This window comes from Alligator mississippiensis, chromosome 8 (genome assembly GCF_030867095.1).
Source record: "Alligator mississippiensis isolate rAllMis1 chromosome 8, rAllMis1, whole genome shotgun sequence".
Lineage (NCBI taxonomy): Eukaryota > Metazoa > Chordata > Crocodylia > Alligatoridae > Alligator > Alligator mississippiensis.
In genome coordinates this window covers 1,287,178-1,311,009 of record NC_081831.1, presented here as the reverse complement: position 1 = coordinate 1,311,009, position 23,832 = coordinate 1,287,178, and the positions used below count along the sequence as shown (strand labels likewise).

The 23,832-nt window shown below is 43.1% G+C and overlaps 1 protein-coding gene across 7 annotated transcripts in view; it reads right to left on the bottom strand.

The window, feature by feature from the left end:
• The window catches only part of RPTOR (regulatory associated protein of MTOR complex 1), a 249,291-nt gene that overhangs the window by 190,076 nt on the left and 35,383 nt on the right, over positions 1-23,832 (bottom strand). For all 7 annotated transcript variants that reach the window (XM_059731959.1, XM_059731963.1, XM_059731958.1 and 4 more), the window contains exons 2-3: positions 21,753-21,855; positions 15,813-15,895 (exon numbers count right to left, since the gene is read on the bottom strand). In XM_059731959.1, the coding sequence (XP_059587942.1) occupies positions 15,813-15,895; positions 21,753-21,855 (186 nt within the window). The remainder of the gene's footprint in view (positions 1-15,812; positions 15,896-21,752; positions 21,856-23,832) is intronic.

The window sequence follows — 23,832 nt, the reverse complement described above, 5'->3', positions numbered from 1 at the left end:
GTCTAAAACCGTACAGAAAACACATGACAGCAGCTCTTCTACGGGGGCAGAGCTGCTAGTGACACTGATATCTAAAGGTGGCCACCAGCACTTCCTATTATAAGCCTGCTCTCAGTTCCTTATAACTTTACTGAACTTGAACCATTCATGCTGAAATGTTATATGTTTGGTCTCTCTCTTCAGGGTGAATCCTGTTTATAAAGTCAATGACTTGTCGAGCCATTTTTGAGAATAGTGATAAGGGGGGAGATCTGATTTGCCATGGCTAAATTCTACAGTAGTTCTTAAGGATTCTCAGTTGCCCTGTGCTTTGGAGCAGGGATTTGGTGCTTGGCTGGGATAGCCCAATCAAAAAGATACTCTTTACGGATGCTATGAAAACCCACCCAAAAATTCAGCCAAGTTATCAACTTCTGAAACATTATTGTACATTCTCGGCTGAAAAAGTTGCCAGCAAAATGTCCCCTCTCCTTTCGTCCTCTGTCTACACTGCAAATGCTCCAGGAGCGGCTGTAGGCAGTGACTGAGCAGACGCTCTGAAATTGCCACTGAAGACAAAGACACTAACCACGGACAAGCTGGAATCACGCTTTCCTTCACGACTCTTGCCAAGTACATCCTTAATAAAACAAGCACCTGGAAGACTGTCGGCGTTCCTTGCTCTTTGGGAAGGAGCTGCTGGCACTGGTGCAGGAAGAGCAATAGCGCACGCAGAACCTCCGCCCTCTAGCGAGTGACTCAGCCACACCACCAAAGGAAAAGGCACCTGACAGCTACGGGCAGTCAGGACTAGGCAACAACCGCTCGAGTAGTTTCTCTAGCTGCTACTTTTCAAACAGCTGCTCCAGCTTCAGCCGTCACAGGACTGCAATTATCTTTACCATTTTAATTAGGAAAAAATGGGGTGGAAAAAAAGCAAAGGCCACTCCTGACTGTTCAGAAGGCTAATGCTTTCTAATTGGTCCTGGGCTCTTTAGACTTTTGCACCAACCTCCCTTTTCCCCATATTCCTCCATGCCAAGGTCACTTTGCCTGCAGTGTTTGCAGCTGTCAGCAGGATGGCAAGACCCAAAGGATTTTCCTATTAAACTGATTTTGCAAGTTTGTTGACTTGGTTCCAGAATGCCAGGTCATTGTTGGGGAATGCAGGAACAGCTCGATGCCACTGCTCCTCTGTCTCCACAGCTCCTGAACAAACTGGAGACCAGCTTCTGCCCCATCATCTTCATCTGGCTAACAGGGCTATTACTTGCAGATTCCACTTAGGACAAGAATCCCACGGAGACCCGTACAGAGTGGTCCATTTCTGTAGTTTGTCTCTATATTGTCCATGTTATTTTATTACATTTAAAATCCCAGAGGACCAAATTTTGGAGCTCAGTGTGCAGCAGGCTTCGTTGATGATGCTATATGAAAGGCCTCCTCCTTGTTTGGCCAGGACAGCCTGCAAATTATACACTTAATTTGTCCACTGCAAGGAAAAGAATTAATGGTTCTGTCGCTAATGATCCACAGTCCCTGCCCCCAGCTGCCCTGTATGATAGGGTAGTCAGTGAGCCCTTCTGCCATTAACATCTGGGGTACTAGGAAGCGGCTCACTTGCTAGGTTTGAAATATCAGCTCTTGCTCCACAACAGCCCCCAACCAGTTCCAAGTGGTTAGAAGTCCCTGCTGCAGGGAGAAAAAATGGGCTTTGGCCTTAGGTAGATGAATCCAGAAACTGTTAGGCATTGCCAAAGGAAACAATGCTGATCTCGGAGCAGGAAAGACTATAAGGGGGTCGGACTTGATGATCTGCTCAGGTCCCTTCCGACCCTACCAACTATGAAACTAAGAGGGGTTTCAAATCTTCTCATCTAACTTTTGTACAATGCCTAGTGTAGATGCACTTATCAGTATAAAGGTGTTTTATACCAATATAGCTTATTCCCCTACCTTGTAGGGATAGATATATACATATATCAGAGTAAGAGTGACCTGCACTGGGGGGGGTGTCTGTACACACACACGCATGCACGTGTACAGGCCACTCTTATTCCGATTGATACAGAGATATAAAAGAGTGGCCTTATTCTGATCAATAGATATAGAGATGGATAGAGATACAGAGACAGATATATCTCTATAACTATCAATCAGAATAAGAGTAACCTACACTGGTATAAGATGCTTTCACACCAAGGAGGGTGGAACGATTGCATGGATTAATATATTCAGTTAAAGTGATGTAACTTTTGTTTAGACAAGGCTGCTCTGACCTGTGCTACAGTCTTCTAAGCTTATGAAGGATTCTCATGTATTATGCATTCAAAGTCCACAAAGCACTGGCAACAACAGCACACACCTCACAGAAACCCACCTGTGAGTGTTTACTATGTATTTACATGCCAGATGCTGCACTGAGGCAGTGCTAGGAAGTGAACAGCTATTGCTGTGCCCATTCTTAATAGTCATTTATCAGAATTTGTCCTTCATTTTCAACACATTCACTAGAAATGGGGGGAGGCATATAGTTACCTTTCAGGATGTATAATATACTGGCCATGATTTGTGCATTTCTGACTACCAACTCTGCCACTGTGAAATTTGTAAGAAAAGCAGTACGCATTGAAGAACCAGAAGTTCCTATTGATACCAATTTTTTATTTTTTTTCAGAAAGGAGGAAAAAACTAAAGAGGCTATTAACAGTTACACGTGCTGACTGCACTTCCTAGGGCAAGCTTTTCACTAGAAAGCATTATTTTTTTTAGTGAAAGCCGCTACCCCAAGCTTTACTAAAGTGCCAGTGGCAAAGCTTCCCCAGAGCCTACACTAGTGATGATGTTCTTTATTGGGCTTACTATATTCAAGAGGACTTCAAAATAACAAGTCTTGGTCTGTTGAATATATTGCAAACCTTGTTTAACAAAACCAGATTTTCCCACATGTGCACTGGAGAGATCAAGGGCAGGTTTTCTCCATATATTTTCTCCCTTGGGAATTCTGCAGAATTTCTCTTGCAATAGTAATTAATATTTGCTGTGGTTTTAAAAGAAAAACCCTCCAGAAATAAAGGAAGAGCGATGGCTTGGAGACGACCCAATAATTAGGTCATGTGTTCAATTAGCTTTCATGCTTAACTAGTTACTCTTTAGGAAATGCTCAGCCTTTGATGTACATACAGTAGGCAGCACACCAATTAATTAGGAAGAGGAAAGCAATACAAGGAGAGTGAAACTTCAGAAACCATATCAAAGTCCAGAGATATCTAATGAGGGATACAACAGCATCAACAACAGCCAACAAGCAGAAAGAGGGAGGGGTAACCTTTAAATGATGCTGCTTCAAGCATCTTGGCTACACTACCTTTGAAATTAAGACAAAGCTGTTGGGAAGAGGTAGGAACAGAAAGAGGAGAGACCTTGGGCAATCAGAAAAGCATCACTGTTTCCTGTGAGGCTTGGCACAAAAAATGAGATTTCTCAGTAATACATGAGCAATTGCTTTTTTTCTCCTTGGCAGGCACCTTGACTCATCAGTAGGTGCCAATTCCAAGAGCCAAAGAACATCATATGACTCTGGCTACAAAAACCCTTCCTAAAAAACTGTATCATTAAGTTATAGTGGAGAATAGATACTACTGAAGAACATTTCTCCTGGGCATAACTGGCTAGGAAAAGTCTAAATACATCTATAATTTTAAGACACTTCCAGTTTGTTAATTATAGTGGGAATAGCATGCTTCTCTGGGGGAAGGGGATGGCATTTCATTTCTCGTTTGCCTCAGGCCAGGGCTCTGGTATATCCTCAATAGGAGCTGGAGCTCCATGCATGGTACCCTGCCTTCCCCATGCCTCTCTCATTCTGCCACCAACCTGCACCGGGAGGCAATGATCATGGATCCCAGAGCACAGATTAAGAATCTCTGGATCTGTGAGGCCAGCAAGCTCAGACATTTCATGGCCTGTCTTTCACAAGTAAGGGTAAGCACCTGGTGGCACCATCCCTTTAGCATCCAGTAATGTTGAACTGTGAGAGTCAAAAATTAAAGATGCAGAGTAATTCTTTAACGTCAAGATTTGTTTCAACCTGCCCTTCCCAATATTCCTGTGAGAAACCCATTTCATCCTCTGCCTGCCGGATCCTTTGACTTCAGTCACACGCCCGGCCTGATTGAAACCGCTCACTGCCACAGGCTATTACTCTTTCCGCTAATCTGGTCCGGTGGGGCTCCAATGAAATATTCAGAGTTCCCAAATGAGACTTCTCCATCAATGTGTCTTCCACACACTCACTCAAGTAAACTAAGATGGAAGGGGAAAGAAGGAGATGTCACTCGAGCACCTGAATCAGAAAATCAATACTGTACTCAATGATCTTCCCATGTTTGATTTAGGCTTAAAGGTGGGGGGGAATCAATTCCCTTGTATATAGTGTTTAAAGCCAATTGGTTTGCTGCTGTTAGTTAGCACAAGGGTGAGTACAAGAGGCGCTCGCAGCTCTCAGCTTCACGAAGGCAGGAGGGAGAGGGGATGTGTGTTACCTGGATGACAAGTTACAGATTTGGTGCGGCTGAATCCTGGAATCTGTAACCTCTCCCACTCTGCAACTGTTTAGGCATTTTATTACACAACATAAAATAGCAAAAATCCATACAAGTGACCTTTAAATAGAAAACTAAATCTTAATGCAAGGGCGATGATGCCATCGTGACAAAATCTGCAGGACCCCAGCTTCCTCCCCTGCTAATCAACAAAAAAATGCAGCCAACACTACAAAATTCTTTTTAAAAAGGATGTAATTTCACCATGCAAATGAAATGTGTTATCGCAACTGTCCTTTCCTGGCCTCTCATTCCAACACTAGTTTTGTTAATTGTTCCCTAGCTGGGTAGACAAAAAAAAACAACACCACTTCCTGAATGACCTATTCCCTAACCGTCTCCAACTACCGCATTTCACCTCTGGGCATTGGAAGTTGTTAGTCCAGTTCCTTCCCCATGCTTACAATCAGACTTTTGTCCACAGGCAGGGCTCTCTTGCTTTTAATGCACATTGAATACATGTCTTTGCTGGGCTCTTTCTTAAAGCAGAACCTGTTGCAACTGGAAGTCTGATTGTCATCTGTCACCTCTGTGGGGGAAAAGGCTGGCCTGGAGGGCTCTGGCATTTTCCTAGGCAAGTCACAGAGTAACGAGGCACGAGGCTGGGCTGGGTGATGATTGTAGCTTATCTGCACGCCTTCCAGTGTAGTCACTCGATACAGCTTGCTTCCTGAGCACTTCACACCATTACACCCTTCGCTGGCCCACTTCCAATGCTCTCGAGGAGCACGGGCTAATGTCTGCTCACTTTGGAGGGGAGAGTGCCTGCTTAGAAAACCCACAGCCTCTGGCTCAGTGCTCACACAATGACTGTAGAAACTCTGCAGTACAGTAGCCCCACTACAGCTGGCTTCGGTGGACCAGGAATGCTCCCACGCAAATCTGCACGTGGGGCTGGATTCCTTTCTCCTGAAACTGTTGATAGTGAAGGACAGCCAACGGAAGTCCTCAGCGCACAGAGCTCATACAGACGGCTGCCAGCTTCCTTTTCCCCACGCTCACATTGAAGTCCCTGTCCTGGACAGCTCCACCCTGGTCCAGACAGACTGTCTGTTGCAGTAAAAGGGTTAGTGCACACGCTTTTAGAGAGGCATAGAGCCCGGCTGCCAAGCTAGCTTGCAAAACCAGAAGCACTAACACTGCAGAAATCTGTGGAAACATTGTTATTTTCAACAGTATACTGTAACTGCTTTGCAATAAAGAACAGTAAAATGCCAAATATGGTCCAACATGTGATCTTTAATCTGGTGAACTCCAGGCACCAGCAAACTCCACAGAAGCCCAAGTTAAAAGCTTTTGCATTTATGGTCCTTGTTATAGCCTTAGCAGCATGTGCACAACACACATCAGCTACTTTAATGCCTTCAGACTCGTGAGCCAAGGAAAATAGCACAGCTCTCCTGCCTTGCAGCACACTGCATTGCTACTGTTGGAAAAGACAAGAGATGGGTCAGGCCAGTATAAGAGAAAAGGTGTCCAAAGCCAGCTAGTATTTCTGCAACTTGCAGAAAACAGAGTGACTGCTTAAAAATGCTTGTGGGCATATTAAACAAAATGTGAGGAAGCCAGGAAGCAGTCAGATTTATTGCACGGAAAATAAAGTCAGTTTCTAAATCATTTCTCTTCATCAAATCCTGAGAGACAGCAACCAGAAGGGCAAAAGCTGAAGATTTTATATCCCAGGTGAGGACCAAGCAAATGAAGCGAGTTTCCTATTCTTCCCCATTTTGTTCTTGAGATTGCTAATTTGTACATTAATGGGCTCCTGAAGTCTTCCAAGACAGTCTACATCTTAATGGAGAGGGTCTTGGGACTGTCTCCCTCTCCATCTGGAACCTGCATAAATGTCCCTGCAGCCAAAAAGCAGTAGCAAGAAACCATCCAGAAACAGGGGAGTAGGCAGCGCTTTATGGAAACCATTAGCAAGTTGTTTCAGACCAAAGATTTGAAGCCAGTAAGCAAGCACGTCTTTGGTTATTTTCTTCCTGAAAACAACATTTAAAAAACAAATACTGTGGTAGCCCCTTTCATTTTAATAGGACCCTACAGTGCTTGACTAAATTTACGGCTATTTTATTTACACTCAGTGCCCTTTGCCCCGGCAGCTAAGTGCATAAAATACAGCAAGAACAGCAGAAGTGAAACAAGCCACCCCCTAACAGTGGCTCTCAACATGGCGATATTTCCCGGCATGCAATAAACCAAGCGTTATCGCCTTCATAAACCAAAAAGAAGTCAGAAACAAAGGGAAAAACAGAACAAAGAAAGATTTAAAGTTCATGCACGAAAGACCCAAAATGAAATGTGCACACATAAAACATACATCAGTCCGTCTGCTGGTAAGGGCAGGGTCCCGTTAGCACGTCACACACGGAAAAGCAAGCAGTCAAGAAAGCAATATCCAAAGATGGTGGGCCCAAGCCTCTGCCTACTCTAACAAAGCCAGCCTTGGGCTTGTTAGTGCCCCTGCAGAGAAGAACTAAGCTAGGGCACAGAAGAGGTACTGGCTGAGATCTGTACAGATGCAATCTAAATGCCACCAACCGGACGCTGAGACGATTCAGTCAATCTCCACAGAGTTCACACGCTTCAGTACTTCCCGTCCCCCAAATCCTAGATTGCACCCATTGCGAACAAAGACTCTTGGAGCCACACAAAAAAACAACTGAAAAGAAGTTGCTCTTGGACACAGAGCTCTCTTCCCCACTTAATCAAACCTGCTGGCTCTGCAGTATGCTAATCATCCCATCCTTTTCCCTGATCTCCCTCTCACACAGTTTAATTTCCTCTCTCACTCTTCTGCTTAACCTCTTGCCCTCCTCTGGTGCTTTCCTCTCACAATACCAGCAGACTTAGTTCCTCCAGTCTTAAAGCTGCCCCTGCCTCCTCTGCCTCTCCAGCTACCATCTCTTTTCCTTTCCACGTCCAGGCTCACTGAACATACCATTCACAATCATTATCCAGATGTCCTCTCATCCAGTTCCATTCTAGATCCTCTCATCTTGCTCCTGTCCCTTGCACTTAATGGAAACCTTTGTCACCAAAGTCTCTCATGTCTTTCTAGCTAAGGCTGAGGAGCGGTGCCCTCTCTTTATTCTCCTGGTCTCGCTCGCTACCTTTGACACAGCTGACCATGGTCTGCTTGGAGTCCTGGCCTCCTTTGGCTTCTGTGACTTTGTCCTCCTTGGCTTCTCCTCCTGCCAGTTCTGTATTTCTTTTGGAAGATCATTCCCCATTCCAACTTTCTGTCCTTAGTCCCCTCCTCTTACCATCTTTATCTTATTCCTGGGTAAGATCATCCACTAACCCAAATTCAGCTGCCACCTCTATGCAGGACACTCAAAGATATTCAATTCTGTTCCAAATGCGGCCCCTTCTATACAAGTCAGCATCAGCCACTCTCCAAGTTCTCCATGTGGATGTCTAGCCACCCCATCAAACTCAAAATGGCCAAGACAGAGCTATGAATCCCCACTCTCACCTCCAAGCTCTCCCACTACAGCCTGCTGTCTCCATCACTGTGGACGGTACCGACATCTCTCCAGTTCCTCAGGCCTCAGGGTCATTTTCAACGCAAATCTCTCTAGGTTCTCACATCTCAGCAGGGTCCAAGTAGGGCAGAGCACTTCTGCCTGAAATCCAATACATGGCCTTTTCTATCCATCCACACACAACGACAACTCTTCTCCAGGCTCTCAGCTCAGTTACTACCTTTCCTCTGACTTTGAGAGCCCTGCTCTGCTGATACCCATTCAGGCTGCTACTGCAAGGATCATTCTCCAAGCACATCACCGCTCTCTCTAAATCCTATGTACTTATTTTCATTGTCAAAACCCTTCACAACTTCTCCTCTCCCATCTATTTTCTCTATTCAGTATAAAGAAGTCGACTCCCACCTTCAGTCAGCCCATATGCCAGCCTCTCCACCACTTGCTGAATCTGTAGGCACACTCTCCTCCATCCGTCCTTCAGGCTTGGAAAGAGTTCCCTGCAAATATCTCCGGAGCTACTTCTTCAAAACACTCTTTAAGAGCCTCCTTTGCTGCAATGCCTACAAAAACTGAGTGGCCAAGCTGTTGCTGTGCTGAAGCCACTGCCTGCCTGGAGACCAACATTATCTCCTTGTCTCTTTGTAAGCACCTAGCAGCAGAGATTGCTTTTGTTCTGAGTCTGCACACCAAATACCAGTGTGGTCTTAACCCAAAACAAGGGCTCCTATGTGCCAGAGCAATCCAAAGAAATAACAACCCTTGCCACAAACTTCCTAAAGGAATCACACCTGTATCCCAGTCTTCTAGCACCTTGCCATGGTCAATCCTTAGGGTGCTCAGCCGTTTAGTAATGAGTGCCATACATCTCAGAAAGTAAAGGTCAGATCTCTCCTTGGAGTTATGACAAGAGGCAATGCACTCAGAAGATCCCCCTTCAGAGGTATTATTAACATGCAGCAGCGGCAGCAGTATCAGAACATGAAGGCTTCTGAACTAACTTTTCACCTGATCTGTATTCAGGGAGACATTAATGTCACTTCTTGACCTTACAGGGGTCTGGAGTAGGAAAAGTCACTGTCAAGGAATAAAAAATGGTATTGCAGAAGGCATCGTTCAGGGGCACAGATTCATGGACTAGTAGACATACAGCACAAGGGTCTTGCTCATTGGGCTAGGTGAGAAAGATGGAAAGAAAAAGAGCACCGTTGATTTTAATCCAAACAATATAATTTGGAAGAAATTATGCTCTAAGTATCCTGGACAGTCTGGAGTTAAAGGAACTGGTCAAAAGCCACAGTCAGCCAAAAGGGAAAAAAAATCTGTAATTTCATGCAAATTTAATGAGCGTATGCTGCAAAATACTTCACACCAGATCCTGAATTATGTAAACTACGTGCCATCCAACCTACAATTCTGCCTTTGGCTACACGTCCTCATTTTCAGTTTATCACAAAGACATAAACAAGATAAGCTAAGCAAACGGGAATGTCTAGGGAAGGGGAAAAAGCCAGAGACTAAAGAGGTGACCCTCACAACCAAAGGACAGGATGCCTGGCACCCTTCTAAGGACATATCAGTCATAGATTCATAGATGCTCGGGTCGAAAGGGACCTCAATAGATCATCGAGTCCGACCCCTGCATAGGCAGGAAAGAGTGCTGGGTTCAAATGACCCCAGCCAGATGCCTATCTAACCTCCTCTTGAAGACCCCCAGGGTAGGGGAGAGCACCACCTCCCTTGGGAGCCCGTTCCAGACCTTGGCCACTCCAACTGTGAAGAAGTTCTTCCTAATGTCCAGTCTAAATCTGCTCTCTGCTAGCTTGTGGCCATTGTTTCTTGTAACCCCCGGGGGCGCCTTGGTGAATAAAACCTCACCAATTCCCTTCTGTGTCCCCGTGATGAACTTATAGGCAGCCACAAGGTCGCCTCTCAACCTTCTCTTGCGGAGGCTGAGAGGTCCAGGTGCCCCAGTCTCTCCTCGTAGGGCTTGGTCTGCAGGCCCTTAACCATACGAGTGGCCCTTCTCTGGACCCTCTCCAGGTTATCCACATGCCTCTTGAAGTGTGGTGCCCAAAACTGCATGCAGTACTCCAACTGCGGTCTGACCAGCGCCCGATAGAGGGGAAGTATCACCTCCCTGGTTCTGTTTTGTCATGCATCTGCTGATGCACGATAAAGTGCCATTGGCTTTTCTGATGGCTTCGTCACACTGCCGGCTCATGTTCATCTGGGAGTCCACTAGGACTCCAAGATCCCTTTCCGCTTCCGTGCCACCCAGCAGGTCATTCCCTAGGCTGTAGGTGTGCTGGACATTTTTCCTCCCTAGGTGCAGCACTTTGCATTTCTCCTTGTTGAACTGCATTCTGTTGTTTTCTGCCCACTTGTCCAACCTGTCCAGGTCTGCTTGTAGTTGTCCCCTGCCCTCCAGAGCGTCCACTTCTCCCCACAGCTTTGTGTCATCTGCAAACTTGGACAGAGTACATTTGACTCCCTCGTCCAAGTCACTGATGAAGACATTAAAGAGTATCGGTCCAAGGACCGAGCCCTGCGGGACCCCACTGCCCACACCCTTCCAGGTCGATACCGACCCATCCACTACGACTCTCTGGGTGCGACCCTCTAGTCAATTCGCCACCCATCGGACTGTGTAGTCATCCAAGTCACAGCCTCTTAACTTGTTCACCAGTATGGGGTGGGATACCATATCAAAGGCCCTCATGAAGTCTAAGTATATGACATCAACCCCTACTCCCAGTCATCGCAAGGAGACTCATTACAGCTTCGGTAGGATGCTCATGCTCAATAGTTAAACTCCAGTGGGAATTTAGTGCTTTACATACCAAAGCAACTGTAGCCCAAATAGGAGAACTCAAGCCAAGAGGCTGCAGAGAAACATTTGTGTTCTCTCTAGCCAGGTCATCAGAAAACAGAGCACTGACTTATAAAAAGCACAACTCTAGGAAGTTGGGCTCCTCCCTCCTCCTTTCCTATAGCCCTCCATTCTACTCCTGAAAATCTGCCCGGACGTCAGAACAAGAACTTGAGGCCCAGGCCCTGCAGACAGCTGGACTGAAGTCTTTGATTCACATAGCAATAGGCTCTGTTCAGGGAATGCAGTAGCTTCTACCGGCTAGCGAACACCCCTCACTGCAGCAGGGCTTTTAACAGTCGGCAGCCTTCCTCTTCCATGGTCTGTACTGCATACAATTCATCTCTTGGTTTTTGACTAAAAGAAATCCATCTCCTTTGCACAGTCTAACAGGCACTAGGGCTAAAAGAAATGCCAGCCAACCCCTCTCCCCTCCAAGAATGTAAGTATTCATCACCTGTTGCCATCACATGTAAGCCAAAGTGCTTATCCAGCACCTCCTTCCCTACAGCATTCTGCCTACCCTGCAGGCAATGGAGGGAGGGAAAGGACACCTGATGAGACATTCAAGCCTTATCAGTATCTCATCTCAATACCTTATACCAAGTACATGAAGAATCCCCAAAGTACACCTGTCAAGGATTTCCCTCCAGGGAAGTGAAGTGGCAACATAAAGGCAAGGCTCCTATTTTCTTAACTGACTTTTTCACCAGCACCTAAATTATCTCCATGCCAAACTGCCAGAGCTCTAATTTGTTAAGAAAATTCTTCAGAGAGATAAATTCTTCATTGTGCACCCACAGCTTTGTAATCTCCTACTTCCTTCTCCCAGTAAAACTTTCACTTGAGACTTGCAATGAAATGACTGAATTTTATTTAACTGCAATAGTTTGCAGATGAAACAATGGCTGAAGTGTTTTCCCCCCTCCTGCAGCACACAAATTTATGTAGCTACACAGCAATAAAGCAAAGTCTTAAATTTAATCAGAAGAAATACTTCAAGCAATGGCAAACTGATAAATTATTTAGAAAGGGGCTCAATAAGGCCTGGCAAGGAAATATGTACCAGACACACAGCCTGGGAGCTTTCAGAAACACAGAATTTGCAAGCCTGCCCCTCTTCAGAATTTCCACATCGGCTATTTGTAATGTTTTAACCAACAATTATCTAAACCTTGATTCATACAGCGTCCTGTGCTTAAAGTCAAACAAGACAGCACAGGCCTGTGATAAATCTTGTCAATCTTAAGGACCCCATGGGAAGTTCCTCCTTTATTGGCCCTGGTCAGTTTATAGTTAATTAGTACTGTTCACACATTCCCAATTAGATAGCGACAACAGGTATTTTCCTCATTTACAGGAGCACATTGGCAGCTCCATAATGCCAGTTTTCTCACAAGGTTTTAATGATCCAGCCTCAGTACAGATTGCTTAGGTTTCCTCTTTCCAAGTCTTCCTCCTTCTTCCAAATCTCCAACCATTCCAAAACAGAGAGAAAGAGACAAAACTAGATCTATTAGTATTTACATGAAAGGTCTAGGAAATTCAATAATGTTCCTATTGTTTTATTGCAGATGGCACATCAACTTCTCTTTATTACTGCAGAAAACTCAAGAGCCCTGTAGAGTGCAATAAAGTGGTACGTGTTTAGCCTTGCAATGTTTCAAAGGGCTGTGATTTACTGTTAAGAACTGGGCACCTTGCACACAAACATCTGAGCTCAGTAATTGCCTCATGTTTTGTGCAAACTCTACAAGGCAGCGTGAGGTCTGCCCACACACAGAATACCTGCTGCTACCAGAATCCAGTCCCCATCCTCAAGTACCATGGGCTCTATTATTAAACAACAGAGAGAAGTGTTTGTTTTTACCACTACATCAAGGTGTTTTACTACTATGTTAGATTCCACACACCATACTTGCTGTTAGGCGTCAGCCAGTCCTTTTACTCAATAAAGAGAGATTAAGAGTCAATTCCAGCACTCCAAAAGGAAAAATGCAAAGGAACATTAGCCTGTCTTAAATATAATGTCTACCAGTAAGGACAGGGCTCTCTTAAACAAAGACATATTTTTAAAAAAAGTACACCCACTGAACACTTGTATCAAAGAGGGACATTAAGGAAATCATCCGTGGATTTGTCTTTTACCTTGAAGTAAAGAGCTTCACCAACAAATACTACAAATTGTCTGCAGGTAATGCCTTTGGAGTTGAGTTTTTACCCAGTGGGTGCATCTACACATGCAATCAGGATGTAGAAATAGACTCCAGCACAGTTTGCGCCAGAGTTTATTACTCCCAGGTGCAGCGTTTACACATGCCCAGGACGTCAGCATGTTGAGGCTAAGCGAGTGGCTGGCAGGAGACCTAGGGGGCCTGCCAGCCCAGGGCTGCTCCGCCCCAGCTCAACATGCTGTGGAGGGGCTGGCTGGGGCACAAGAGCACTACAATGCAAGGCTAGCAGGCCCAGCCAGCCCTGGCCACCATCTACACGTCCACTGCAGCGCACGAAATGACTTTGCTGTAGGATAGAACTTGTCCCAGATACTACTATCCTACAGTGGAGTTAATTAGTTTACTGCACCCTAATACAGGTGCACGTCTAGACAGTGATGCTTTACTAAGGAGCTAATTAGTCAACTCCGCAGTAAAGTGCATGTGTAAAGGCACCCAGTAAAAGAAAAATATTAAAAGGTTGTGAAGAGTTAAAAAGTCTATATCAACCTTATGTTCATTAAACTGCCCCGAATAGATTACTTTTTCCTCATCTTTGAGACAGAAAATGGAGAGACTTTGGTAAGGACCATCCAACAACAATGTCTGCACCCTCTTCTTACACCAGAACTTGCATTTCTCAGTGAAGTTATTTTCCTAGTGTATCACCAGAGATAAACTGATGCCTTCTGCAGAAAAAATCCCCCGAGGGAATCATTTCTCCTTTAATGGAAGAATACCCCCATCACTAGATCAAGGTATTAATCCTTTATGAATTGCAATCAGCTTGAATGAAGGCTTAAAAAAAAAAAAAAAAAAAAAAAAGTTGCTCAGGAAGAGATGCCTGCCATGCGAAGAGCAAGACAGGGCGTCTTCAGGCTCAAGGACCAAACAAAACATTTGCAGTAGCAATTTATCTTTATTGATTTTATAAATTATACAGAAACTAGTAAATTAATTATGAAACATCCCTAAGTCTGTGCGTACCCAATTAGATTTTAGAGTGACTGATTAAAATTACCTAAAGGCTTGCTAAAACCAGGACAAAGCCTTTTCCACCAGGATTTCCTCACAGTTGCATAAAATATCAAGAGACTTTTGAAATTGTGAAACATTCATAATGCATCCACAAAGCAAGATTTTAGCCAAACCCCCCCCCAGCAGACTGGCCATCTTATTACTCCATGTACAAAACCCACACAGCGGACAGAAAACACAAGAAACCTTTTGCTGACAAGCAAGGTGTACAAAATTTTGAAACATGCTGAGCTCTGAAGAGATAAGTTAAAAGGAAGGGATGAAACAATATCCCCTTAACATACTCCATTGTGGATACTGAAGAGGAGCTCCCAGACCTAAGAGAATAAATCTATTCCAGCTGCCAACACAGGATGTAAAAGGAAGACGTGAGTGCGCAGTTAAGAGCCCATCTGGTAAAGTTGCTTCTCTCCCAATCAGATCAGGTCACATCAAAACTATTTTTTATTGACAAGTTATTGTTTAGTAGTGGATATGCTCTGTGATGTGCAGTACACAAGAAGGAAGTGTTTTGCTCCAAACAGGTTGCTGTCTAAGACCTGAAGAACAAGGCATAGGCAGGTGTCTTAAGGAACCATGTTGGCAGGGATGACTCAACTGGGTTTGGTTTTTTCATCTTTAATGAACAGGAATAAGTTAAAAACATAACTCCCATCCTTGTACAGCCTGACTGAGCACAGAAAAAAATCAGGAAACCACTACACTTACCAAAAAAAAACCAACATTATTTGTAATATAAGTAGGAAATGAAAAGACAGCTGCAAGTTGCTGGCAACTTATCATAATGGCATAAAGCAGGGATATCTTTATTTCATTTTCAATTCCAAAAAAATATGCGTGCACCACACATCAGACAGAGTTACCAGTTAGTGACCAAATCCCTAGAAATATCTTTCTGAACAAAACCAAGAACATCTACTTGCTAGTGCCCTTACAACATTATTCATGTTACAGCAAAAATGTTAAAAGAAAATGTACTGCTAAGTGAGAGCCAAGAGACATGCCTTCCCACTCGCTGACACTGCAGAAATTCACACCGAGAACAATTTCACTACAGAAGAGACAATGAACTGAAAAAAAGAGGGGGGGAGAGAAAGAAAAAAAAGATCTAAAAAGTCTCCAAAAATACAGTAATGGTAGAAAAGCTTAATAGAAGTGTCAGTGCAGCACCTAAGACTTAGAACAATTACCTCTGCCCCGATTAAATGAAGTGGTAGTCATGCAACAGACCAATCCTAGAGGTAATTGAGTTTGACAGCCTGCAAGAGTCTATACACATGAATGGATTAAGCAAGCAATGGATGCTGTGAGATCACTGAGTTACATAATGGTGAGTAACTTCCTTCTTAGCCTAAGCCAGAGTCTGTCTTGGAAAAGCTTTGAGTTGAAGGCAGGGTAGAGATGCTCCTTATACACTAATAAAGTCAGAAAGGAACAAACTGTTGTGAGCAACACCCAACTCTGTCAGAGGTTTATGCCTCTGATTTGGTTAGTCTATAAAAGGTGCATCTCTCTTGTGCCTTCTGCCTAACTTCATGTTACCACAGCTAACTTCCTCTGTCTATCCTTGAGCTGTACAGATACTGGTACAGAAAGGAAAGCAGAGTATACAACTTACCCTTGGCTGCCAGTTTTCATACTGCTTCTGTAAATTTGCACCAATCGTTTCCAGTGCTTTTTGAGGACCCATTGACAGAGGATCTAAGAAATATAAAACATATGAATTAACACTTCTGACCATTACTCTATTCAGCTTGCTTTTATATTAAGCGAAAATCATTTCCACTGCCATGTGTATTTGAATTCATAGGCCACGTACACCTATTCCTGGTGTGGCTTCTGTCAAGTCCAATGTGAGCTCTGACAACACAATTAGAGATCTGGGCCATCAGTGTTTGTACCAAGGTAAATGCAGTAAGAGAGAATTGTTGAAAAATTTCTTGCTTTCAGTCTGCAGCAATTTGTGTGTGTAATAAAATGCATGTTATGATATTCTAATATAAGGCTTCTTTCCCAATTTATGATATTTATTATTTCAGGTAAAGTCATCAATTTCAAGTCCATACACATTATGCTTCTCACTGCAGTTATTTACAGGAGATAGTAGAAACTAGTTTCATATTCTGCATTATTATACAAAATTAACACAGAGAGCAATGTCTGCCAAATTTGCAATGAGCATTATGTTCTCCAAAGTGAGAAGTAAAAATCTGCTTAGAGAAGTGAGAGGTGTAACTTTTGTTTCTGTAAATATTGAAACTGTGCTTCCATAAGAACCAGCAATAAAAGTATACAACGTAAATAACGTAGACAACAAAAAGTTACCAATAAATAAAGTATCATCCCTGAAACTAAGCAATGGCAGCGAGTGAAACAAGATTTGATATTACTGGAAATAAAGGTTTATTACTAGAAACCTAAACAACTTTTTAAAAGGTATTATACTTTTCAGCACAAAGTTCCTTTGCTTACACCACCATACCAACGCGTTCTGGAAGGCCAGCTTCTCCTCCAGCGCTTTACTCAAAACCTGGGGCCACAGAATTGACTGAACGAATAAGTATCAAAAATCTGGAAGCTGGTAGTGGGCAGATTAACTGAAAAAGCAGTTCATAAAACTGATGAAGTCATATGGCCTTTATATGTTTTTACAATAAATATTTTACTGCATACCTCAAGCAGTAGAAGTTTATACCATCACACTATAAAAGTATGGAAGAAAACAGGAGTTTTTTAATCATGACTTCCATTTTCTTAAGAAAACAAAGGCTAACACTGAAGTATAAACACAGTATTTTTATTTCTTCACAGTAAAATATTTTTTTTTGTGAGTGGATCATTAACATTTCTGCATGCTTGAGATACCAGAAGGGATGCAAAGAACAGTATATCCATAGGTTTTTCTGCTCTGTTTTATGCAGGCAGAACTATTTAGGTAAACTACGGGTTGCTCCATCAGTTTAACCACAAGCTTCGTGGAGGGGTCTCAGTCCTTCAGTGCAAAAATGGGACACTTATTCAGCTCCAATAAACACCCAGTTCCAACACTGAGACCTTTAGACAGAAAGTCCATTTTAAAATGCAGCAAAATCTTTTGCCACTCAATCCTAAAAACAAAAGCTGTGGAAAAGCTGCTTGAAGTCTACTGTCACTTAAGCCAAATTTTGGCCAGAAGCCTTTGGATCTGGTTAACAATAATCTCTCAAAAATCCCACAGACTCCCTCAGAACTGATGGCAGCTTCACTATACAACAGTGCTGCCAGGGTACCCTTCAGTTAACAAATCAGATTGATACACACTCGGGATTGTTTTGTGTTCCTGGAAAGAATCAAGCTGGATTTGTGAAAGTGCATAATGAGCCTAACGAACAATACTCCCCTTCCCCTCTGCGAGTGAAAGAATTTGCCATGGGCTGGGGAATGCCGTAGGAGGCGGCAGGCCCTTTTTAACAGGCCCTTTCCAAGCCTTGTGCAAACATAACATATAGCAGTTCCATTCTGGGGGGAGTGTTAGGATGCTGGGGTGAGCACCCAGGGAAAATGGCACAGGTACATTCAACAACAACTTTACAGGAGTTTACTCAGTCCTCTAAAGGGTGACTAAATTCTAGAGGAGTTCATGCCTGATCAAAGCAGCACTAACGTGAAATACCCTCTACTAAAGCTTAAAATTAACCATCAAGCCCAGGCCCAAAAATACTGCCAAAGTCTCTTGGACCATGAGAGAATTTAACTAATTAGGTAGTGCTTACAAAGGGTGGCCTTAGCTAGAGGAGCTGGGGAGACCTCCAGTTTTATACAGGAATGAGTCAATCTGCTGAGGTGGATGGAGCAGGGATGCAGTTGTACCCTTCTTAGAGTCCTGCTCCACTCAAACTTAAAAAAAGCCTGCATGGAGGGAGAGCTGCATTGCTATTCAGGCACTGTTGAGAGAGTTAGTTGCCTTCATGGCTCACTGTCATCTCCTGGACTCAGGCATTAACAATCCTCTATCCTTTTTAATGGTCTTCATGTTCTGCTGTTCAATTTCAAGCTATCCTTTCTCCTGCAATTTTGCTGTCAGTTAGCCATTCCTAGTAACGTCTCTCTTCTATTTCACAGTCTGGCAGCCTGCTTTTAGCTCTAGCTAAAGAACTTAACTCGGGTATGGTAATATTAACTCAGGTGTAGAAATGATTGACTGAAGTAGTGGAAGCACTGTCAAGATACTCAAGAAGGCTATATTTTGCTCTATGAATCTGAGTAAGAGATGTACATTTAACTCTAATGACTATAGGACTAATAGCATATCGTTTAACTTTGTTTTGACTAGTTTGTTGTTTTTTTAAACGCTGTACAGTCTAGCAAATCAGTGCACATTCCAATAATTATATTGGTTTCTGCTTTAATCTTGAACTGAATAATATAGTGCTAGCCCTCTAGCATATTAATAAAGCATTTAGTTTCCTCTTTAACTGGAGAAAAATGTTTTGTGTTTTATGCAATGATGCCATACCATCTGCACGCCCCTTTTCTAGATCCGCCCATGTCAACGTGTATACATTTACTCTCCTTACTCAGATATGGAAGAAGGAGAAGAAATCTTTCCATGAATCCTGCAGTTACAAAGTAAGATCAAAAATCATCAAAGATGAAGCTGTGAGTTTTTCCTCCCCGGTTTGCATGTCATCTCAACTACAGCTGTATTTTTGGCAAGGACCAAGGACAAGAGCTCAAGTACAATGAAAAAACGTATTGTTTTCCAACCAGTATAAAAATGTCACAGCACAGGTCTTGAAGTCAGATAGGGAACAATAGGCACCTCCTTACGTGTATCTAGCACCACTTCAGGGCTTATGCATTTCCAGGAACGCTTACAAGACTCCTTATGTATTCCTGCCTTGCTTTGATGCACAGTTTCCATTAGGTGATGTACATAATGAGATTTCTGTAAAATCACATTCCCCCCTCTTCAGCATTCAGCTCATTTATGCCATGCTTAAAACACAGATTTTTCTTAGCATGCTACAGGCATGCATCTTTTGAATGGCATTTTCTACATTACTGTTACGGCATTTAATGTCTGACCATAAAACAATGCAAAAAGAAAGGACAGGTGTCGTTTCTCTAAAAAGGAGAGGAAACATTATAAAAACAGTATGCATTACGTGGAGTGAAAGTGTAACATTTAACAACCTTAGATTTCAAGAAGACAAATAGGAGACAAAAGCAGCAGTGCTTCTGTGCTCATTCAAGGCAAAACTACCACAGATATGTAAGCCAATGCCTCACCTTGCTAGAATTCATAGCTGCACATTTGCTTCGACTGCAATTCCAAGGAGATAAATGGAACAGATTGCAGGAAGAATTACCTAATCACTCGAGACCCCATATTTTTTAATGTATTACCTGTGCATGAAAGGTGCACGGACTGAGATTCTCAATAGCAAGAGAAGGTACAGAGAGTCACCTTACATAAAATTCACAACCAGCCAAAGCTGTAGGCATCTGGCAGTTACAGTAAGGCGCTTACTTAACCTGGCTTCTTTTTTCAATATGTCTCTTATCTTTTGACTGAAGTACTTTTGAACAATAGTGTTAACTCTGACTACTACCGTCGGCTACAAGCCAAAAGAATGAACCGTCCAGCCAACACCAGTTTGCCAGCAGACTATGGCAGGAGCACAAGGGCTGTTCTTGGATGGATGAGTCCGGCCCCACACTAAGCAGTTTTCTGGGAGTCATCATCCTGGGGGCTTCAGCTCATCTCCCTTCCTGTACAGCGCACAGCACAGGGCTACTGGAAGGATTAGGAGAGAAACCTGGGTAGAGTACCTGCAGGACAGCCATGGCACCAACTCTTAAGTGTCTTTACTGGTGTCCAGTTGACATTAGGGAATGAATGCAAGGCAGCTAGCTAAGATTTAATCTGCACAAAACCATGATAATGCAGCAGTTTCAGGGAAAGTTTCAGCTAAGGTCACTCTTTGTAAGCATTACCTAATTAGCTGAATTCTCCCAAGGTCCAAGAGACTTGGGTAGTACCTTCTGAATCTGGGCTTAATGGTTAATTTTAAGCTTTAGTGGAGGGGATGTTATATTAGTGCTGCTTTGATCAGTGATCAGTCATGAGGTCCTCTAGAATTTAGTTGTCACCTTTTAGAGGAATGAGATCCAGAAAACATGAGAACTACAACTGACTTTGATGATCTATGGGCCTGTTGTTTGCTAACAGAAGCAGCGGCTCTCATTTGAAATCCTCAACTGTTGTTGAACCATCATAACAGCAGTGCTCGCTGCCTCCTTTTGGCCTGGGTTTTATGTATGGTTCTTTCAGACACAGGGGTTGTTACCATGTTGTCATCTCAGAACTAAACTGCTGTGTGGGAAAGGGAAACTCTTTTTCTTCTTACACGTTTATTTTAAATTTATGAGAAAGGCAAGCTAAGCCTGAGACAGACACTTATGTTGTATAAATCGAAATAAGAAGCTGTGCTCAGAATTCTCATTGCTGATTACAATCCTTAATTTTCTTATTTTGATGAGTCCCAGTTGCTCCTGGTTTTATCTTCTCACCCAGTTTACTTTCGGTTTCACTTTTTAACTTATAAAACAAACTAAAAGCTGCGCGTTCCACCAAATGGATCTACTTGTTGGTGCTTGTTCACAGCTTTTGAACCTCAATTATCTTCAGTATTTTACCATCTCTGACAGCATGCTGTCATCTTAGTGAGTGCAGAGCAAGAGAAAGGGTAGTTTTATAAATGAAGGAACCCCATTTATACAATGGCGCTTTTGCTTCTGCAGCCTTCTGTAAGCCCCACAATTCTACATTCAAGATAGCATGGCTTAAAGCGTCACTTATAGAGAGGCTGGCCATTTTCAACCTGCAGTTAAAAACCACACAGCTCTTTGACAGCTTACACACACCACATGCTTCAGCCTAGTATTATCAAGACCAGATGAATTTGACGGGAACCAGATTTGTCCCCAGATACAGGGAAATCCCCGTTTTCAAGTAAAGGTTGGGTCTAGTGTCCACTGCCACACTAATGCAGCAAGCACTCCAGCAAAGACTGCTGACCAGATGTTTTCTGAGAAGAAGCCTGGTCCTTGAAACTCACTTCCCCCAGTCCAAGATAACCAAAGAGGTGCCTTCTCAAACAAACAATATAACTTGTCTATTTTGGAGCACTTTGGCTAAACTGTTCCTTTGCAATGATGGACCATTGTTTTATTTAATTTGCTTAATGTTTTGCACCACAGAATACTTTAAAACCCTAACAAAGTTCTGGTTGGGTATTCAAGAAACTTAAAAGAAATTTTAGAAAAAGACAACTATAGGCAAAAGAATCAGCTTTGGGTTACTGTCCTTTGGAAGAAACCAGGAAAAGTAGTCATTGTTGGGGAGTTGGATTGCTTAATTTACGCAGCCATAATCAAGTTGGATGTCACAGACTTCCTTCGGTTCGGCCCAGAAGAAACATGTTGGTGAGGCTGCGATGTCCTTATATGCTTGAGCTTTCATGTGAAAAAGCAAAATTTCCAAACTGCTCCTAAATATATTCAATGGACTTACCTATCCAGCATTCCAGCCGGGCACAGGGAGTTGTCTTCACCACATCAGGAGGATCCACACCAACGTTTAGGCACAAAACTAAGGCAACGCTAACAGTCTTCATCTAGAAACAAGTGACAAGAACAATACTTAATGAAGAAACTCACCAATTACTACCAATGCTATAATTCTCTTGCACCCTGTAATACCCACAGAAGGTTAAGCTTTGTTATTCCTTCTTTAATGCAAAAATACCTTAAACATATTTTTTCAGAGTAGGGTGAAAAACCGGCGATTAAGCCATAGAAGTTCTCTCTTTTTGTTCCAGCAAAACCTCATTAAACCCTACATTGTTAATCCACCAATTTGCTAAACTCTCACAAAAATCCAGTAGGCTCACTCCACTTTTCAAATAAAATGTAACAGAACTGCATTTAGGTTTGACATTACAAAGATGGTTTTCATTTCCAAAGCCTATACTGCTGTCTTACAGTATGGAAATTGGATGCCAGTGAACTTCAGCCAAGTATCTTAGATCAGCCAATGTCCAACTTAAATACTTTATCAAAAAAGTAATGTGAACATACTATTCAAGAACCCAATCCATAACAGAATACAGCGTGCCCCGAGGTTACTGCTCAAGGTACCAACAAAAATAGTGGCCTAGACGTGCCAAGGTTCTTTTAAAGATATTTAGGATACGCTGCTAATTTTGGGTAGATCTTAAAGCTGTCTTTTAAAGGAGGTATAAAAGCTTCCCTGCATCTATCTAAAGAAGTGACCCAAACTGAAATCTCTTTTCTATTTTAATACTATACCCATCAGGCACAGTGGTCAGGATTTGACCCAGACAGAGGTGTATTCTTTACCACATTTCAGGAGTTTGCTTAGAGCAGAGCTTTCTGATAGGAAGCCATTGCTCATCACTCAGTCCACACCGCAGACTACAAATCTCTACCACCTGCCTGGAGTGCTCAAGCCACCAGTGCTTACTCTCACTGGCGACTTCCATTCCCAACAGCAATGAAGACAAGGAAATTCTGTGTAAGGGTTAGCACAGGCGTGACAGCACAGCAGGGAGGGCTGCAGAGGGGGTGGGTGGCTTGGTCCAAATTCAGGCTGCTGATCCCTTGGGTGCCATGGGTTGAATCTGACCTTCAAAGGGTGAATCCAACTTCTTCAAGGGTTGGATTCAGCCTGCTGGCCACAGATTTCTCACCCTTGGTCTAGAGCCTTTGGAGTAGAAAGAGAAGGGGAATGGCACAGAACACTAACCTAAAGTTTTGATAGTCAAAAAAGTAATAAATATTATTTATAACCTGTGTCCTTACCCCAAATATTCCATTAAAGAATTTGGATCCTAAATCCTTTTTAAAAATGTCCCCTTAGAGTCACTTTTAAGACCCAACCATGTCTATAGAGGTTCTGAAATAAATCTGAGAAAATTAACATAATTTTTCTGATTAAACTAAACCTGACTCTGCTAGATGCACCTAGTGGATCACCAGTTCCCACTCATTACATGACCTTTGCTTAAAACAGAAATCTCTTTGCAAGAAACCCTAACTCAAAGATTGCACCAGAAGTTAATAGTGGATCTCAAAAACTAAGCTCTACAACAAACTATTTTATACTGCACAGACACCAAAAATCTTTCAGCTAAACGTTCAGTTAACCATAGCATCTGAAGATGAGCTGCCAATACTGGATGTACTGGCCAATGTCTGTCAAGGGGATCCCCATGGGGCAACAAGGATGGCCATGTTGGTCTTTTCATTAGGGCGTGCTCCTGTTACAGGTGAAACAATGCCCCAGTTTGAGTCTGTGCTGCTGCAGACACCATCACATCCTGCAGCCGTGCACACTATTCAACAACTTCATCAGTGACTTGGGCGAGGGGTAGAAAGCACCCTGCACAAATTTGCAGATGACACTAAGATGTGGGGTGAAGTGGGTACGCTAGTAGGAAGGAACAGGCTGCAAGCGGGTCTAGACAGGTTACAGAGGTGAGCGGATGAGAACAGGATGGGGTTCAACACTGACAAGTGCAAGGTGCTGCACTTGGGGAGGAAGAACCAGCAGCAGACCTACAGGCTGGGGA